Source organism: Hippocampus guttulatus, chromosome 2, assembly GCF_054856545.1.
Source record: "Hippocampus guttulatus isolate MCC_2025c chromosome 2, RoL_Hgut_1.0, whole genome shotgun sequence".
In the NCBI taxonomy this organism is placed as follows: domain Eukaryota; kingdom Metazoa; phylum Chordata; class Actinopteri; order Syngnathiformes; family Syngnathidae; genus Hippocampus; species Hippocampus guttulatus.
In genome coordinates, this window is record NC_141262.1 from 28649859 (window position 1) to 28668276 (window position 18418).

The 18418-nt window shown below is 47.4% G+C and overlaps 1 protein-coding gene and 1 long non-coding RNA gene across 2 annotated transcripts; one reads left to right on the top strand and one right to left on the bottom strand.

Moving 5' to 3' along the window:
• Positions 1–320: 320 nt before the first annotated feature.
• On the top strand, positions 321–16189 carry pik3c3 (phosphatidylinositol 3-kinase, catalytic subunit type 3). Its single transcript, XM_086105356.1, has 23 exons — positions 321–790; positions 1601–1789; positions 1858–2001; positions 2097–2226; positions 3523–3609; positions 3718–3813; positions 4554–4625; positions 4802–4906; positions 5304–5396; positions 5474–5659; positions 6375–6505; positions 6730–6811; positions 7325–7392; positions 7474–7579; positions 7646–7762; positions 8515–8646; positions 8749–8877; positions 12908–12977; positions 13058–13122; positions 13248–13332; positions 13399–13473; positions 13547–13932; positions 15853–16189. The coding sequence occupies exons 1-23, from the start codon at positions 720–722 to the stop codon at positions 15865–15867; spliced, it is 2634 nt and encodes an 877-aa protein (XP_085961482.1). The 5' UTR covers positions 321–719; the 3' UTR covers positions 15868–16189.
• Positions 16190–16279: 90 nt separating this feature from the next.
• On the bottom strand, positions 16280–18344 carry LOC147209436 (uncharacterized). The gene is made up of 3 exons (XR_015100227.1): positions 18116–18344; positions 17124–17187; positions 16280–16917 (listed from the first exon to the last, which is right to left on the bottom strand). It is a non-coding gene; the product is annotated as an uncharacterized LOC147209436 (long non-coding RNA).
• Positions 18345–18418: the final 74 nt, after the last annotated feature.

Sequence of the window (18418 nt, forward strand, 5' to 3'; positions counted from 1 at the left end):
TTTGCTGATGTCACAACTGCCAGTGAATAGGTCCACGGTGGCTTAAATAGTTTAAAGTAGAAAGTGTACATTGTCCCCAGTTTTGGTCCTCTCTGTGTACTGACGCAAACAAAGAAACGAGACGCAAGTTCAAATCTTTTCACTACGTTCACTGTTACTGGCCCTTTAAATTCAAGTTTGGCTCAAGCGCCAAACCCCGCCTTCTCCTTCCCAACTTCCCTCATTTCTCCCCACCAGTGGTTCTAATCGAGATACGATACAATCGATCGCCCTTCTCTTCTAAATTCCGTACACTGACATATCGGCAATGGGCTGCCTTAGTCTGAGAATAGCTCTCGCTCCTTGCTGGGTTGTTGTGTAGCTGTAAATAAAAGATCAACAAGGCCCGGAAAGGGCTGTCTAAATGACACATTTGCCTTTTATGCACTATTTTAATATCATAGCTGAATGCGTATAGACCAAGAGCATCTCGAGGTCCGAATTGTGGGGCTTTTTCGCCGGTCCGAGGTCTTGTAGCAAAACAAACTGCACACACACAGAAGTCTTCCTCGGACAAGCGAGTGTGAGCTTTTTTTGCTCCAATTATGGGTGCTTTCGGAAATTCCATCTGACGCCCTAAGTTTGCTCCGAGAGTGCGAGTGTTGCCTTTCATTCAGCAACGCTTTTGAGTTTTCGAACGGTCCGAAGCGTAGAAGCACGCACTCTGGATTTTGCCCCGCATGAAAATGGACACGGATAAGTTTAACTACGTTTACAGCTGCGACTTGGACATCAATGTTCAACTCAAGATGTAAGTCGTGTCCTTACAAGCGCACACAATTGTGACTTAGTGGAGGATAATTGGTGCCCTATGCCCTGAGAGGGCGTGAGTCATTTATCGGACTTGCCATATATAATGTTTCGTTTCTTGTTCTTTAGAAACACACACACACACACATGACAAAGGGAAATGTTCATAAAAGCGTTAATGTGAAAAGGGTTCTCAATTTACGACGGACTTCCGTCGTTAGGGCGGCGAAATGTACGTAAGTCGGGCTATATCGTTATCCTACGCTAGCGTAGTTGTAAAGTCATAATTTCGGCACATTTAGAAAACTTGAAGATCACAAATTTTAAAAACATAAAGTACTGCGCGTGCCTCCTTGTGCCACATGACAGTGTATTCCTACAACAGGCCATAGTCTGACACTAAGCTACCCTAACACAATAGTAAAGTTGTAACCGCGGTAAAAACTTTAATACAAATCATTTCTAGAGCATGAATACAATGTAACAACAATAAAGGTAACTGCACGTGCCTTCTTGTGCTGTCTGATGTCCTATTCTTATACCAGATGTAGTGTAGCACTAATTTATGCGAGTGCGGTAGTAAGGTTGTCAGGTAGAAATGTATGTGAAAAATTAAACTGAATAAAATATTGACTAGCAAAGTGTCAATTGGCTGCAGTCGAATCCTAACCGAAACGGATGCACTGTTGTCGAGAAAACCGTAGAATGAGAAGTTGAAAATCAGTTTCCACTATTTAGGATTATTAACACCCATAAGAATGGTTCCTGGAGACTGCAGCAGCCCCTTTTTGTGTGTTTACACTGCCAACAGAGGCAGTTTGGAAGGCAAGCGAGAGCAAAAGAGCTACAAAGCCCTGCTGGCGGACCCCATGCTGCGCTTCTCTGGCCTCTACCAGGACCACTGTTCAGACCTCTACGTCACCTGCCAAGTGTTCGCCGAAGGAAAGCCTCTGGCCTTGCCGGTTCGCACCTCCTACAAGGCCTTCAGCACGCGCTGGAAGTGAGTCTCAAGACGTGTCTCTGGGCATCCGCTTGCATTTTCAAAAATGACCACTTACTCATGTACAGTTGGAACGAGTGGCTGCGACTGCCGGTCAAGTACCCAGACCTTCCCCAAAGCGCCCAGGTGGCCCTCACTGTGTGGGACATCTACGGGCCTGGTCGAGCTGTCCCTGTCGGGGGTACAACGGTCACCCTGTTTGGCAAATATGGGTGAGTTGTCGATACATTTTATCCTAAAGCTCGGGGTGCTGGAATGTTGCGCCATACAGAGAAAGAGAAAGAAATGTCCTCCTGTCTCGGCACAGGATGTTTAGACAAGGAATGCATGACCTGAAGGTTTGGCCCGGCGTGGAGGGCGACGGCGCAGAGGCCACCGCCACGCCCGGACGCACTAGCAACAGTCTCACCGAGGACCAGATGGGCAGACTTGCCAAGGTATTTATTTATTTATTTGTTTATTTTTTTGTCAGACAAAAGCGCAAGTCCCTGACTGGCCTTCACTCTAAAGCGTCGTATTGTTCTAGGGCCCCGACTTGGAGGTACTTTGTGATGTGAGTACGAGTGGGGCAGTTAGCCGTCTGTGTGTGTGTGTGTGTGTGTGTGTGTGTGTGTGTGCGTGTGTGTGTGTGCGCGCGCGTGTGTGCGTGTGTGTGTGTGCGTGCGTGTGCGAGGATGCAGTCAGGGTTCATGAATGTGCACGGTGAATTGTGACTTGCCCTGCCCTGCAGGAGAATACACAACTGATTATTTAATCACAACAGTGACTTTGATGCTAATATTTGCTGTAGAGATTCCTCAAAACATCTGAACAGTACTTTTTTTTTATATAAAATGCCAACAACAATAATGATGCATTTACAAATATTCACCAGTGTAGCAATTTTAAATTTGACAAACTTTCCTAAGTGTGTGCATGCTATTTAATAGTCTTGGTAGTAGTAGTATCTAGTAGCGTGTGTGCATGTGCATAAAATACATCATCACTTCTACATTTAAATGATCCCTGTCATGTTTTCTCTCTTTTGTGACACTCTTTGTAGTAGATTTAATGTGACAAACAGCTGGACCACAAGCTAGTTGTAAAATTCACATTTCTGAGGGTCGGCCATGTTTTAAGGGCTTACACATTGCTTTGACACACAGCAAGCTCATCTAAAAGAGAGACAATGCTGCCATCTGCTGGCCATAGTTACTTTTATGATTACTTTTTCTCTGAATGCTTTTCCGTCTTAAGAATCAAACTAGAGCGGCCCAAGACTTTTCTCTCCCCATTCCCAGAAAAAATGAAATTGATGGCAATTGTCGTCGCTGGTGCTCCTCGTTAGGGTGCTGTCAATGGCAGTCAAGAGTTAATAATGCAAAATTGATGGTCGATGGTATTAATCGATTCCAAAAAATATTAAATAGCTCCAGCCCTAGTTATGAGTACATTTATCCTAAAATAAGAAATAGAATTCATAATTCTAGTGGTGTAGCTAGTATAAATAAACTTATTGAAAGAAATAAGGGCCAAGTCAAATTTTCCTGTTCATTGGCAGATCATTTTGCTTCTGTCAAGTTAGATAGTCCTCATTTCATTCCTTGTTTTTTGCCAGGTTTTGTAGTGTTATACGCTTATTAACAAATAATCACATGCAAGGAATGATGACGACCTGAACTGGTAAATGTGTGCACCATGTAGTTTGTTGCGTGGCATAACGGGAGCTCAGCTCTCTTGTCTTCCCCACTCAGTTGACCAAGGCCCATCGGCAGGGCCACATGGTCAAGGTGGACTGGCTGGACCGCTTGACCTTCAGGGAGATCGAGATGATCAACGAGGTGAGTTTGTGGCAGCGTTTTGTGAACAGTTTCACTGAGGTCCATGACGTTTGCTTGGCGCGGCAAGTGGGTTGATATGCATATTTTTATTTGATTTCTTTTTGCCAGAGCGAGAAGCGTAGCTCCAATTTCATGTACCTCATGGTGGAGTTTCCCCGAGTGAAAACAAATGACAAAGAATGCAGCATTGTCTACTATGAAAAGGTGAGCTCACTTTCTTTGACATCCAATGAACACAAGTGCAGATATATATATTTTTTTACCGTGACGACTAAAGTCATAGTGGAGATTTAAGATTTAAGAGTCTCGATGCGTTTACCGCCGTGCAGGCAGCACTTCATTAGCAAGCCACGTGTGTGGCGCAAGGTGCAAAAACCCCACCGAAAAGAAACCACAATATAAAGAGACCATATCAAAAATAAGAAGTCGTCGTTTTACCCCTCCCACACACATTGAAAAATATTATAGATCTACTGTATGTTAAAACACAAACAAGTGCAAGATTAAAACGTGTAGAAAATACTGTGCGTTTTAATCAAGGTGTGGGCTTTTCATATTTATATGAAAGCAAAAAGCCATAAAAACGGCTGATATAGCGTGGGAACTGTCATGACCCAAAGACTCGGAACGATCACTCATTAAAATGTTTTGTTTTATGTTGTGTTGTGTTTGCACTTGTGGAACCTAGTTGACCTAGCCTATCTATTTGCTGAAAACTATCTTTTTTTTTTTTTTTTTTTTGGTGCTCTTTTTGAAATTGCTTGAGCCCTGTCTAATAGGAAAGTAGTAGATTGGTGTCAAGGAAGTCTGTTTTGGGCTGTTGGTTGATTACAAGGCACGGACAGGCAAATAAAAAGTCAATTTTCCGTCATATGTCCTGAAGAGGAGGAGGAGGAAAATTGATTGCGTGTGCAGGTGACAGATTGAAGACTTGTTTGTTTTAGGATGGAGATGACGCAGCTCCCACGCTCACCAGCTGTGAAATCGTCAAAGTTCCTGACCCACAGATGGGGATGGTGAGCGCACGCATGCACGCACACACACACATTCGGAGCAAGGAAGGAGTGCCATCCTTCCATCCATTGTAAAATTTTTATCCTCACGTGGGTCGCGGGCCAGTCAGTCAATCACCGTGCCGCCATGCAAGGAAGGAGCGCTCTATCATCATATGTTTACCATTCGCCCGTCGCAGGAGAACCTGGTGGAGAGCAAGCATCACAAATTGGCCCGTAGCCTCCGCAGCGGGCCGTCCGACCACGACCTGAAGCCCAACGCTGCCACGCGGGACCAGCTCAATGTAAGTTACATTACGTGGCCACCTTCGGGCCATTAAAACAAACAAACAAATAAATAAATCAATAAATGGAAATCCAAAATGGAAAAAAAAATGGAAGACAATAAAACAAACCTGATGATTCCTCCCTTCTTTCATTTTTGACCAAGCTCTGATGTGATTGTCAGATGATCACAGGACCTTGTGATCCTTCTGCATGAATAAAATCAATTCATTTTGAAGAGCTTTAACATACTTTTTTCACTAGTGGAGTCCTATTTTTAATTTTCAAGAATAAAAATAAGAATGTGTATTTTTGTAGTGGGATATGTCAAAACTTTTAGAGCTAAAAACAATACGAATTGAAAAAAAAAAGCATGACACAGTAAACTGATTGTCATGTGCGTGCATGCGTCAACAGATCATCGTCAGCTACCCTCCGACGAAGCAGCTGAGCTCGGAAGAGCAGGACCTGGTGTGGAAGTTCCGATACTACCTCACCACTCAGGAAAAGGTCTGTTCCGCCCTCAATCGTCCACCCTGGCATTTATATTCTTTATCGTTGCAGTTCTTAATCCGCTACCGCCGCAGGCGCTGACAAAGTTCCTGAAGTGCGTCAACTGGGATCTGCCCCAGGAGGCCAAGCAGGCTCTGGAACTGCTGGGCAAATGGCGGCCCATGGATGTGGAGGACTCCTTGGAGCTGCTCTCTTCGCAGTTTGCCAACCCGACGGTGCGACGCTATGCTGTCGCGCGGCTGCAGCAGGCGGATGACGAGGTACTTAGCGAAGAAGAATGATCAATCAGTTCCTCCAAACTTTAGTGATAAAGCACTTTTCATACAGAGCTTGTGACCTTGTGTGGATGGATTAAAATACGCTGACTGTAGTTTAGCTGAATGTTTTCGCTCTCTGTGCTTCGGGACCAAGGACTAAACCTTCAGTTTTGTCCTGGTTAAGATGGAGAAAGCTATCTGCCATCCGGGATTTGACATTTAAGAGGCAGTTAAAAAAGTGCATCAATGGGCCTCGTCTCACCGGGAGACCCAGAGATGTACAACTGCGTATTTTCTGCGTAATTGTTCATGTGGACTCCGTGTCTCCTGATGACATCACCAAGAATGAGCACGTACTGGTGAAAAAGCACTGGGCCTACAATCGAACCCTGGGGGACACTACATGTAATTTTTTGAAGCATGAAGCACCTCTCTGGCTTTTGGAGATCATCAAGTGTGTAGCGGGAATCATCCAAGTTCTCGTAATTTACTACAATAAATGTATCTTCCCACCAATTGATGGCTGCATCGACTATGTAACGATGCCAGCGACCTGTAGTGACAGCCAGATCTGACCCGATGGCAGAAGGTACAATACAGTATTTTCTGCGACGACAGGGTTTGGTGGTGCGGCGTGCGATTGTTAATCCTGACTCGATCAATGTTGGTAAATACTGCTTTAATCCTTGAATCTGAATTTGTCTTCCACACTCTGTAGGACCTGCTCATGTATCTTCTCCAACTGGTCCAAGCACTCAAGTATGAGAACTTCAGTGACATCCAAGGAGGCCTGGAGCCAGGCAGCAAGAGAGAAGGCCAGGGACTTTCAGATGACTCCACACTCGACAGGTCAGCGCTGTTGGATGTTGTGATGCTTTTCACTGCTATTCTGGCTATCAGCTGTTTGTCTAAATTTAACTCAGAAACGCTGCCTGGGTGGCGACTATGATTATTTTTCTTTGGCACACCGACACGAGCCGTTGGCGCGTTTGAATTTTTCTGGATTAGCAGCCAGAATCATGCAGACTTGTCTTCGCCCCGCATTTTTTATGCTGCGTTTATTGGTCGTGCAGCTCCCAGATCCTGACGGCCACATCTGCATGCCTCGCCACTACGCAGAAAGGCAAAGAAGGAGCAGATGGTGAGAATCTTGAGGTAAGACATGGTTTCTGGGGGGGAAAAAAAGCACACTGTGTCTAAGTGATGAGATGCAGAAGAAAGAAAAAAAAAACATTATAGGGGAATTTAAAAAAAGAATCCCAGAAAACAATTGAGGTGCAATGACTAATCGACAACTAATCAATTATCAAATAGATAATTATTTTTGAGAATCAGTTGAACGTTTAGAGACCTAGTTTGATTTCAAATGGTCCAAATCCTTGGAATTTCAGTCTCTCAACAGTAAATATTCTTAGATTGCTGTCGTCCTCCATGAAATCAGATTGTGTCGGAAAAATATAAACATTAGCAAACATCTGCCTTCTTTGGAAAACAATGCTCACCATTTTTGCATATTTCTGGCATTTTACAGAACAAACCATCAGATTTTCTGCAATGACAGTTTGAAATAATGTCCTGTTTTTTTTTAAAGCGATGAGGACAGGGGGGACTAAATCGATGTATCAATTAATCACCAAAATAGCCGACGAAGTTTTGTCTTATTTGCAGCAAGACCTGTGCACGTTTCTCATCTCGCGTGCTTGCAAGAACTCCACACTGGCCAACTACTTGTACTGGTATGTGAGCATGTCTCGTGTTTGTGTGCACTCGCCCCATCGCCAGTCGAAGATTTTTACTCACCCATCACTCCTCCTCAGGTATGTTATCGTGGAGTGCGAGGACCAGGACACACAGCAGAGGGACCCCAAGACCCACGAGATGTACCTAAACGTCATGAGGAGGTTCAGCCAGGCTTTGCTCAAGGTTGGCCAAAGCAGCCCTCATCCGTACTGCCCCCTGCCTTTTGCTAACTCAGTTTCTTGTCTCCAGGGCGATAAGAGTGTGAGGGTGATGCGCTCGCTGCTAGCCACCCAGCAGACCTTTGTTGACCGGCTCGTGCAGTTGATGAAGGCGGTGCAGAGGGAGAGCGGCAATCGCAAGAAGAAGGTGAGGGGGGGTTGGAATTTGTGGACATACCTTGGAAATGACACGGTGATGCCGTGGCACGAAGGTTTAATATGTGACACACACACGGTGCCGCTCATTCTGGTAGACAGACGTACATTTTGGTAGTAATATCGGTCATTCTTTGGAGATGATAAAGAATACATGCCTGTGAGTAATTGTATACGATACGCCACATGTGTTGCTGTGGCAAACCGTTTGTGTTCTGATATCCGTTGCTTTAGCAGGCATGTCCGGCTCCGGGCCTGGAGGGCCACTGTCCTGCCTGTTTTCCATCTCTCCCGGCTGCTACACACCCGATTCAGATAATCAGCTCATCAGCCAGCTCTGAGGCAGCATTAGAAGAATCCTGATTATTTAAATCATTACTCCTGGGAGAGCTGGAAAACAGACAGGACAGCGGCCCTTGAGGACCGACTTTGGACACCCCTGCTTTCAGGGCAACAATGCGCCAATGCTAATTGTTAGCCTATGGTGTTTCCTATTGTAAGTTGCGTATGCGTTAGCCTAGCTTTTAAATACACAATGTGTAAATCAGTTTTGTTTTGTTTATTGTTTGCTGATAAGGGTAACACACATTTACTTATGGCACCTGCTAAGCTTTTGCTTTTTCTCAAGTGCCACCGTATAATGCTAAGAGAGAATAGTCATTGTGGTGAATTGACATATCTCAACTGTGTGTGTGTGTGTGTGTGTGTGTGTGTGTGTGTGTGTGTGTGTGTGTGTGTGCTCAGACTGAGCGGCTGCAGGCGCTTCTGGCTGACAATGAAAATGTATACCTCTCGGAAATCGAGCCCATCCCACTCCCGCTGGAGCCTCAGATCCGGATCCGAGGCATCGTCCCCGAAACGGCGACTCTCTTCAAGGTGCCCCAAAGCTCTTGCTCCATTTTTTAAAAATGTTTTTTTTGTTTTGTCTTTCGCAACGATGCACGAGACTCACTTGTGTGTCTGACTTTGTGGCATCAGAGCGCGCTAATGCCCGCCAAGCTGATTTTCAAAACGGAGGCTGCCACCACCTATCCGGTCATCTTCAAACACGGCGATGACCTGAGACAGGATCAGCTCATCCTCCAGATCATCTCGCTCATGGATAAAGTATGCGTACCTGTTGGGGACATTTCTGTGTGATCCCCTGTGTGGTGGTGGGGGAGGGGGGATTTTTCAAGTTTTTAACTTGATGTACATTTGCATACTGTATAAATACTGACACATAGGTGTATATAGATGTACATGTCTGTGTATTTCTTAGTGTTTGTGTGTGTGTGTGTGTGTGTGTGTGTGTGTGTGCGTGCGTATATATATATATATATATATATATACAGTATGTGTATACACATACATACATATGTATGTATGTAAGTGTGTGTATGTATATAATTATATATATGGTACATATATAATATACAGTATATGTATATAATGTGTGTATGTATATTATATTTACTCCGGTTTCCTCCCAACCATCAGGCTGATTGAACACTCAAAATCGTCCCTAATTGTGAATGCGAGCTCGGACGGTTGTTGTTCTCTGTGTGCCCTGCGATTGGCTGGCAACCGATTCAGGGTGTCCCCCGCCTACTGCCTGAAGACGGCTGGGATAGGCTCCAGCACCCACCGTGACCCTTGTGAGGATTAAGCGGTTCGGAAAATGGATGGATGGATGGTGTAATCATAATCATGTCCATCCATCCATCCATCCATCCATCATCTACCGCTTATCCGGGGCCGGGTCGCGGGGGCAATAGCTTTAGCAGGGAAGCCCAGACTTCCCTCTCCCTAGCTACTTCTTCCAGCTCTCCCCGGGGGATCCCGAGACGTTCCCAGGCCAGCTGGGTGACATAGTCTCGAGCGTGTCCTGGGTCTTCCTCGGGGTCTCCTCCCGGTGGGACATGCCCGGAACACCTCACCAGGGAGGCGCTCAGGAGGCATCCGAATCAGATGCCCAAGCCACCTCATCTGGCTCCTCTCGATGTGGAGGAGAAGCGGCTCGACTCTGAGCCCCTCCCGGATGACCGAGCTTCTCACCTTATCTCTAAGGGAGAGCCCGGACACCCTGCGGAGAAAACTCATTTCGGCCGCTTGTAACCGGGATCTCGTTCTTTCGGTCACGACCCATAGCTCGTGACCATAGATGATAGTTGGAACGTAGATCGACCGGTAAATTGAGAGCTTCGCCCTTTGGCTCAGCTCCTTCTTCACCACGACAGACCGATACAACGTCCGCATCACAGCAGACGCTGCACCGATCCGCCTGTCGATCTCTCGCTCCCTCCTGCCCCCACTCGTGAACAAGACCCCAAGATACTTGAACTCCTTCACTTGGGGCAAGATCTCCTCCCCAACCCGGAGGGGGCACTCCACCCTTTTCCGACTGAGGACCATGGTTTCAGATTTGGAGGTGCTGATCTTCATCCCAGCCGCTTCACACTCGGCTGCGAAACGCTCCAGTGAGAGTTGGAGAGCCCTGTTTGAAGGAGCCAACAGCACGACATCATCTGCAAAAAGCAGGAATGCAATACTGAGGCCCCCAAAACGGACCCCCTCAACGCTTCGGCTGCGCCTAGAAATTCTGTCCATAAAGGTTATGAACAGAATCGGCGACAAAGGGCAGCCTTGGCGGAGTCCTACCCCCACTGGAAACGATTCCGACTTACTGCCGGCAATGCGAACCAAACTCTGACATCGGTGGTATAGTGACCGAACCGCCCGTATCAGGGGGTTCGGTACCCCATACCCACGAAGCACCCCCCACAGAACTCCCCGAGGGACACGGTCAAACGCCTTCTCCAAGTCCACAAAACACATGTAGACTGGTTGGGCGAATTCCCACATACCCTCGAGGACCCTGCTAAGGGTGTAGAGCTGGTCCACTGTTCCACGGCCGGGACGAAAACCACACTGCTCCTCCTCAATCTGAGTCTCGACTTCCTGACGGACCCTCCTCTCCATCACCCCTGAATAGACCTTACCAGGGAGGCTGAGGAGTGTGATCCCTCTGTAGTTGGAACACACCCTCCGGTCCCCCTTTTTAAAAAGAGGGACTACCACCCCGGTCTGCCAATCCAGAGGCACTCTCCCTGTTGACTACGCGATGTTGCAGAGGCGTGTCAACCAGGACAGCCCCACAACATGCAGAGCCTTGAGGAACTCCGGGCGGATCTCATCCACCCCTGGGGCCTTGCCACCGAGGAGCTTTTTAACCACATCGGTGACTTCAACCACAGAGATAGGAGAGCCCACCTCAGAGTCCCCAGGCTCTGCTTCCTCCAAGGAAGGCATGCTGGTGGAGTTGAGGAGGTCTTTGAAGTACTCTGCCCACCGGTTCACAACGTCCCGAGTCGAAGTCAGCAGCGCCCCATCCCCAGTGTACACAGTGTTAGTGGTGCACTGCTTCCCCCTCCTGAGACGTCGGATGGTGGACCAGAATTTCCTCGAAGCCGTCCGGAAGTCGGCTTCCATGGCCTCACCGAACTCTTCCCACGCTCCGGTTTTTGCCTCGGCGACCACCGAAGCCGCGTTCCGCTTGGCCAGTCGATACCCGTCAGCTGCCTCTGGGGTCCCACAGGCCATAAAGGCTCGATAGGACTCCTTCTTCAGCTTGACGGCATCCCTTACTGCTGGTGTCCACCAGCGAGTACGGGGGTTGCCGCCACGACAGGCACCAACCACCTTACGGCCACAACTCAGATTGGCCGCCTCAACAATAGAGGCACGGAACATGGTCCACTCGGGCTCAATGTCCCCCGCCTCCCCCGGAACATGGGAAAAGCTCTGTCGGAGGTGGGAGTTGAAACTCCTTCTGACAGGGGATTCCGCCAGACGCTCCCAACAAAGCCTCACAATACGTTTGGGTCTGCCAGGACGGACCGGCATCTTCCCCCACCATCGGAGCCTACTCACCACCAGGTGGTGATCAGTTGACAGCTCCGCCCCTCTCTTCACCCGAGTGTCCAGAACATGCGGCCGCAAATCCGATGATACAACTACAAAGTCGATCATCGAACTGCGGCCTAGGGTGTCCTGGTGCCAAGTGCACATATGGACACCCTTATGTTTGAACAAGGTGTTCGTTATGGACAATCCGTGGCGAGCACAGAAGTCCAATAACAAAACACCACTCGAGTTCTGATCGGGGGGGCCGTTCCTCCCAATCACGCCCCTCCAGGTCTCACTGTCATTGCCCACGTGAGCATTGAAGTCCCCCAGCAGAACAAGGGAGTCCCCAGCAGGAGTACTCTCCAGCACACCCTCCAAGGACTCCAAAAAGGGTGGGTATGCTGAGCTGCTGTTTGGTGCATATGCACAAACAACAGTCAGGACCCGTCCACCCACCCGAAGGCGGAGGGAGGCAACCCTCTGGTCTACCGGTGTGAACCCCAATGTACAGGCACTGAGCCGGGGGGCAATGAGTATGCCCACACCTGCTCTGCGCCTCTCACCGTGAGCAACTCCAGAGTGGAAGAGAGTCCAACCCCTCTCGAGAGAACTGGTACCAGAACCCAGGCTGTGTGTGGAGGCAAGTCCGACTATATCCAGTCGGAAATTCTCTGCCTCACACACCAGCTCGGGCTCCTTCCCTGCCAGAGAGGTGACATTCCATGTCCCAAGAGCTAGCTTCTGCAGCCGAGGATCGGACCGCCAGGGTCCCCGCCTTTGACTGCCGCCCAGCTCACATTGCACCGACCCCTTTGGCCCCTCTCATGGGTGGTGAGCCCATGGGAAGGGGGACCCACGTTGCCTCATCGGGCTGTGCCCGGCCGGGCCCCATGGGTGTAGGCCCGGCCACCAGGCGCTTGCCAACGAGCCCCACCTCCAGGCCTGGCTCCAGAGGGGGGCCCCGGTGACCCGCGTCCGGGCAAGGGAAACCTTGGTCCATATATTTTTCTCATCATAAGGGTCTTCGAGCCGTGCTTTGTCTGGCCCCTCACCTAGAACCTGTTTGCCATGGGTGACCCTGCCAGGGGCATAAAGCCCCAGACAACTTAGCTCCTAGGATCATTGGGACACACAAACCCCTCCACCACGGTAAGGTGACGACTCACGGAGGGGTCATAATCATAATCATGTGTGTAATCATAATCATCATCTTTTTGTACATTGGCTCAGCGCTGCATCTATTTTTCAGTTACTAAGGAAGGAGAACCTGGACCTGAAGTTGACACCCTACAAAGTGTTAGCCACCAGCACCAAACATGGTAACTTTGCCAATGTAGGACAAGCGCGGTTACTCAGCAATGTATTATTTAATGTTTATTTGGGGCTTTTATTTTTTTAGGTTTCATGCAGTTTGTGCAGTCGGTTCCGGTTGCCGAAGTGCTGGCAACTGAAGGCAACATTCAGGTCAGGGCCACTCGTACAAGTTGCTGTCATATTACTGTGACCGCATTAGCATCAACACACTACCGGCCCCAAATCATGTTTCATCTTAAAAATTTAACGCACTGAAGTCGTGTTGTGTGCTTTAGAGCTTCTTCAGGAAGCATGCGCCGAGCGAAAAGGGGCCGTACGGCATCAGCTCGGAGGTGATGGACACCTACGTGAAGAGCTGCGGTGAGTCTTTTCGGGACAGGTCTTTTGGGGACAGCGGGACTCAATGCTCGTTCTGATGCTTTCCAGCCGGTTATTGCGTCATCACGTACATCCTGGGCGTAGGAGACCGACATCTGGACAATCTGCTCCTGACCAAGACGGGTAGAGTAAAGAGAGCCCTCCGCACCCCAAAGTGGGTTTTTATAATCGCTTGTTCATGTTTGTCATCCTCCAGGGAAACTCTTCCATATCGACTTTGGCTACATCCTGGGCCGCGATCCCAAGCCGCTTCCGCCGCCTATGAAGCTGAGCAAGGAGATGGTGGAGGGGATGGGGGGCATGCAGAGCGAGCAGTACCAGGAGTTCCGGAAGCAGTGCTACACTGCCTTCCTGCACCTGCGCAGGTACTCCAACCTGATCCTCAATCTCTTCTCCCTCATGGTGGACGCCAATATTCCCGACATCGCCTTGGAGCCCGACAAGACGGTCAAGAAAGTGCAAGACAAGTTCCGGCTGGACCTGTCGGACGAGGAGGCGGTGCATTACATGCAGAGTCTGATCGACGAGAGCGTGGGCGCCCTGTTCGCCGCCGTGGTTGAACAAATTCACAAGTTTGCTCAAGTAAGTCACGCTCGCTGGTTGCTCTGTCGACTTGCAAGTCAGGAGATGATGGCAAACCCCATAAACAGTGCGCACGCTCAAATCTGTGATTCATCAAGTCTGTTCTGACTTGAATTTGTTCCGAATCCGCGAATAAATTTAGAACCTCGGACCATGCTTACGGACAAATAATGCTCACTTTTCCCCCCTGAAAATGTAAAACACACATCGATTAAGCAAGATGAACAACCGATTGAATCTTTATTTGACCACCGTTCATGTACCGTATTTTCACGACTATAAGGCGCCATTAAAAGTCTAAAATTTTCTCCAAAATGGACAGGACGCCTTATGATGCGGAGCGTCTTGTCTATGCGCTGAGTTCCAAAACCTGACTGACAGCCGACACGCTGTTTATATAGAGAAAAGGCGGACGTGACTGTGGACAGGCATGCGGCAAAGAAGTCGGCCAATCAGTGAAGGGTGGGCGTGTAAGTGGACGCTAAAGGGACGCGACAAGCAGGTACCAACACCTGTATAGAGTGTGGCTATGTGCATTGTTGCAAAACAACTTCGGTTTTGGTTTCTAAAAACCCCCGAAAATAAATTCTACAAAGAGACACGCCTACGAAGCTCAGTTCAAACTTCAAGCCATCGGTTATGCTTTTGGCATGCGTGCCCATCTCACAGCAGCGGTGAAAAACCAAGTCAAGCAAATGAACTCTGAGCTTGCCGTTATTCCCAGAGGCTTGACTAAAGAACTCCAACCGCTGGACATCGGCATCAACCGGGCGTTCAAAGTAAAGTTGCGAACGGCATGGGAACAATGAATGATCGATGGCAAACACAACTTTACAAAGAGTGAGAGGCAGCGCCGGGCGAGTTACGCCACAATTTGCGAATGGATTGTGGCTGCTTGGACGAACGTGTCTGCTTGCACTGTTGTTCGAGTTTTTGGCAAAGCCGGCATCATTTCTGTGGAGCCACATGGCAATGAGAGTGACTGACAACGAGAGGGAACACGGCGTTTTTGATGGATTACCGGTACTTGCACAATTGTTCAATTCTGATACAGAGGATGAGGACTTTGATGGATTTCTGGGTGATGATTGATCGAAAAACGTGAGTACATTGTACGATGGCTAAATAAAATACAACGGAACTCAGTTTTCCGTTGCCTTTTTAAAAACGTGTTTTTAGCTTGTATCTGTATGTCTTGGCATGCTAGCGTATGCTACAAGCTAACGTGTTTTTAGCGTGCGCGCATGCATGCCGTATGTTTAAGCTGGCGTATGTTTTACCACTTTAAAATTGCGCCCAATCATACAGTGCGTTTTGTCTATGTGTAAAATACAGAAATAGCACCCATTAATGAGACTGCGCCCAACCATACGGTGCGTCGAATGGTCGTGAAAATACGGTACTTAGAAGTAGGGCTGTAATTCATACTGTTATTGTCGTAAGCGTTACGGACCAATAATTAACTTATTCCATTCATTACAATCTATACTTTTTTAATTGCTTGGCCGATTAATAGGTTATTTATCAGAATCGATCTAAAAAAAAATCTTGGTCGGGCCTTACCTCTATGCTTGAATCGTCATTTCAACACTTCATTTTCAAAGCAAAATATGAGCACGAACGTCACCACTTTGTTTTGTTTGTTTGTTTGTTTGTTTGTTTATTGAACATAAAACATATATACAGTAATAATTTGACAGAAAATAAGGTAGATAAAAAAAGTAAAAAGAAAGAAATCAATCTTCATTCAACACAGTTATTATGTTCAAGGGAGTAGGAAGAAGTAGAAGAAGAACTTTCACTGTTGTTCTTCTCACACGCTGTATGCCAATGATGTTTTTTTTTTTTTTAACGGTACGGTGATAATCTTGAATTGTTCCCCGTCAAGAATAATGCATATTTTTCCCCGCGTGTGTTCAGTACTGGCGTAGGTGAGCTGTGGCATGAGGCCAAACCTGGTGGACCTGCAGAGAAGGAAGCTACGGGGGGGGGCAAGAATGAACTGCAAGAACTGACTGATGAGGACAGGCTTTTTTTTTTAATCTTGTAAATATCATATAGTGTACTAATGAATTAATTAGATGTATAACCCAACACATCTTTTCAGCCTGTCATCATGCTATTGTTTTTATTTATTGCGTGTCAGTCAGGTCAGCATTGCAAATGAGATTCTGTTCTCAATTGCCTTATCTTGATAAATAAAGGTGAAATGAAAAAAAAAATCATCTGGATGGTCCCAGATGCTTGTGTCAACATAGTCCAGCCTTTCTCTGCTTTGTTTAACATTACAGGTCTAATAATAACTCAAATCCAAATCTAGGGGGCTGCACAAAGGGGATCGGTGAAGTTGGTGGTGGTGGTGGGGGTGTGCGGACACGTTGTTCTTGTTTATAAAAGTTGGCACTGTGAGGCAAACCACAACCGCGCTGTTTTTGCTTTTTTAGTCCCCCTTCAGTCCAATCCCGTAAACTATTTCCACTTCATTAGGAATTTGTACTCACCAGGCGCTCTTGTGGTCCATGACGTCATGACTAGCACACCATTGCCAGTCTGGTAAACACCCCCCTGCCCCCCGCTCCCCATCTTAACCTTGTTTTAAACACGTAAGCACACATAAAAATGACAATGGTATATTTTTACCGCTGCTATAGTGAGTGGGTTGGCCCGGGGCCGCCAGTGTTTAGCGCGTCAACCTCACAGTGCAGAGGTACCGGGTTCAATTCCAGCTTCGGCCTCCCGGTGTGGAGCTTGCATGTTCTTCCCGGGCCTGCGTGGGTTTTCTCCCGGTATTCCGGTATCCTCCCACATTCCAAAAACATGCATGGCAGGCTGATTGAACACTCCAAATTGTCCCGAGGTGCGGGAGTGAGCGTGGATGGTTGTTCATCTCTTGTGTGCCCTGCGATTTGGCTGGCAACCGGTTCAGGGTGTCCCCCGCCTACTGCCCGAAGATGGCTGGGATAGGCTCCAGCACCCCACGCGACCCTAGTGAGGATGAAGCGGATCAGAAAATGGATGGATGAATACAGTGAGTGGTGCGCAGTGGTGCAAACTAGAGGATAACACGGGAGTGGGTTTTCACTATGGTCCCATCCCACTCCCACAGAAAAAAAAATCCCATTCTGTCCCAGTCCTGGGTCATAGTAAAAAAAAAAAAAAAATCCCGTCCCATCCCCATGCAAAGCACTCACACTCCTGTCTTGCTCCCGTTCAGAATGACTCCCAGTCCCATTTGGCTCCCATTTTGGAGGTCAGCTACATTAAAAAAACAAAACAAAACAAAACACAAGTTGCATTTTACTAATTAATTGAACAGTATCTCCTCATGGGTTCTCCAAGGTTGTTTTTTTTTTTTTACCACCACCACCTTAACTTTTTACCGATACCGTGACAATCCCCTTAAAGGTAGAGTGACTTCCATCTTGTGGGAATCCTGCAGGATTCCTTTGACCCACAGGATTCCCGACAGAATGTCCATCTGAAATGCAAATTTAGCAAATGTGTTGCTGGATTTGGCGTTTTTTTTCTGAGTTTATTTTACGTTTGTTTGGAACACTACTTGTGCATTCAAGATTTCGAATAGTTTCTCAAATATCAATGAATGACAGAAGGAGCCATTGTTCCACTTTATATATTGCCAAACTTGACATGTGATTCTGTCGTCAAGGTGGGTAAGATAACCGCACTAACATAACATAACATAACATAACATAACATAACATACCGGTCTTACAAAGAACTTTTTAACAGAACAAAATTACCAGCCATAACTTCACTTCAGCTAAATAGTTCCACAAAGCTCAATACTTTGCCTCGTCTTGTTCATGATTTACATGGGCCACTTGAATAATTACGACGATTATTTTTTGTTCGTTTGCCAGTTTATCTTAAATTGGTGTGTAAAATTGTTCAAATCAAAGGGAAAAATTAAATCTTTGCTCATTTCTATGGCAAGTGGTGTTATTTTGAGGCGGTACAGTATTGTAAAATGTTTTGAGGCCTTTAAAAATAGCACCATCTGCTGGATGTTGAATAAATGGCACGCCATGGATGCAAGCACAACAGAATGGCACGAGATCCGTGTCCACATATTCATAATTTCATTCGTAACGGTAACTGCTTTCTTTTTCAAACTGCTCATATCAGAATCAGAATCATCTTTGGCCAAGTATGTAGAACACACAAGGAATTTGTCTTTCGCTTCTCTCTTTTCTGGATGTGTCGTCGTGGAAGTGCAAGCTCCGCCCCCGCTGCCTCTCAGACAGCCAATCGAGTCATGCCATGTTGGGACGCCGCAGCCAATCAGAAGACGGAAGAGACGTCTGACCGAGAGCGGGTCGGCTCAGTGACGCAGCTTCCAGACTGTAGATGACACACATACACACGCGCTACTGTATTAACCCCCCCCCCCGCTCCCCATTCTCCGCCCCCTGCTCGCTCATTTGCATAGTGACTTCCGCCCCTGCTCGACGCGCGCGTCCTCCCC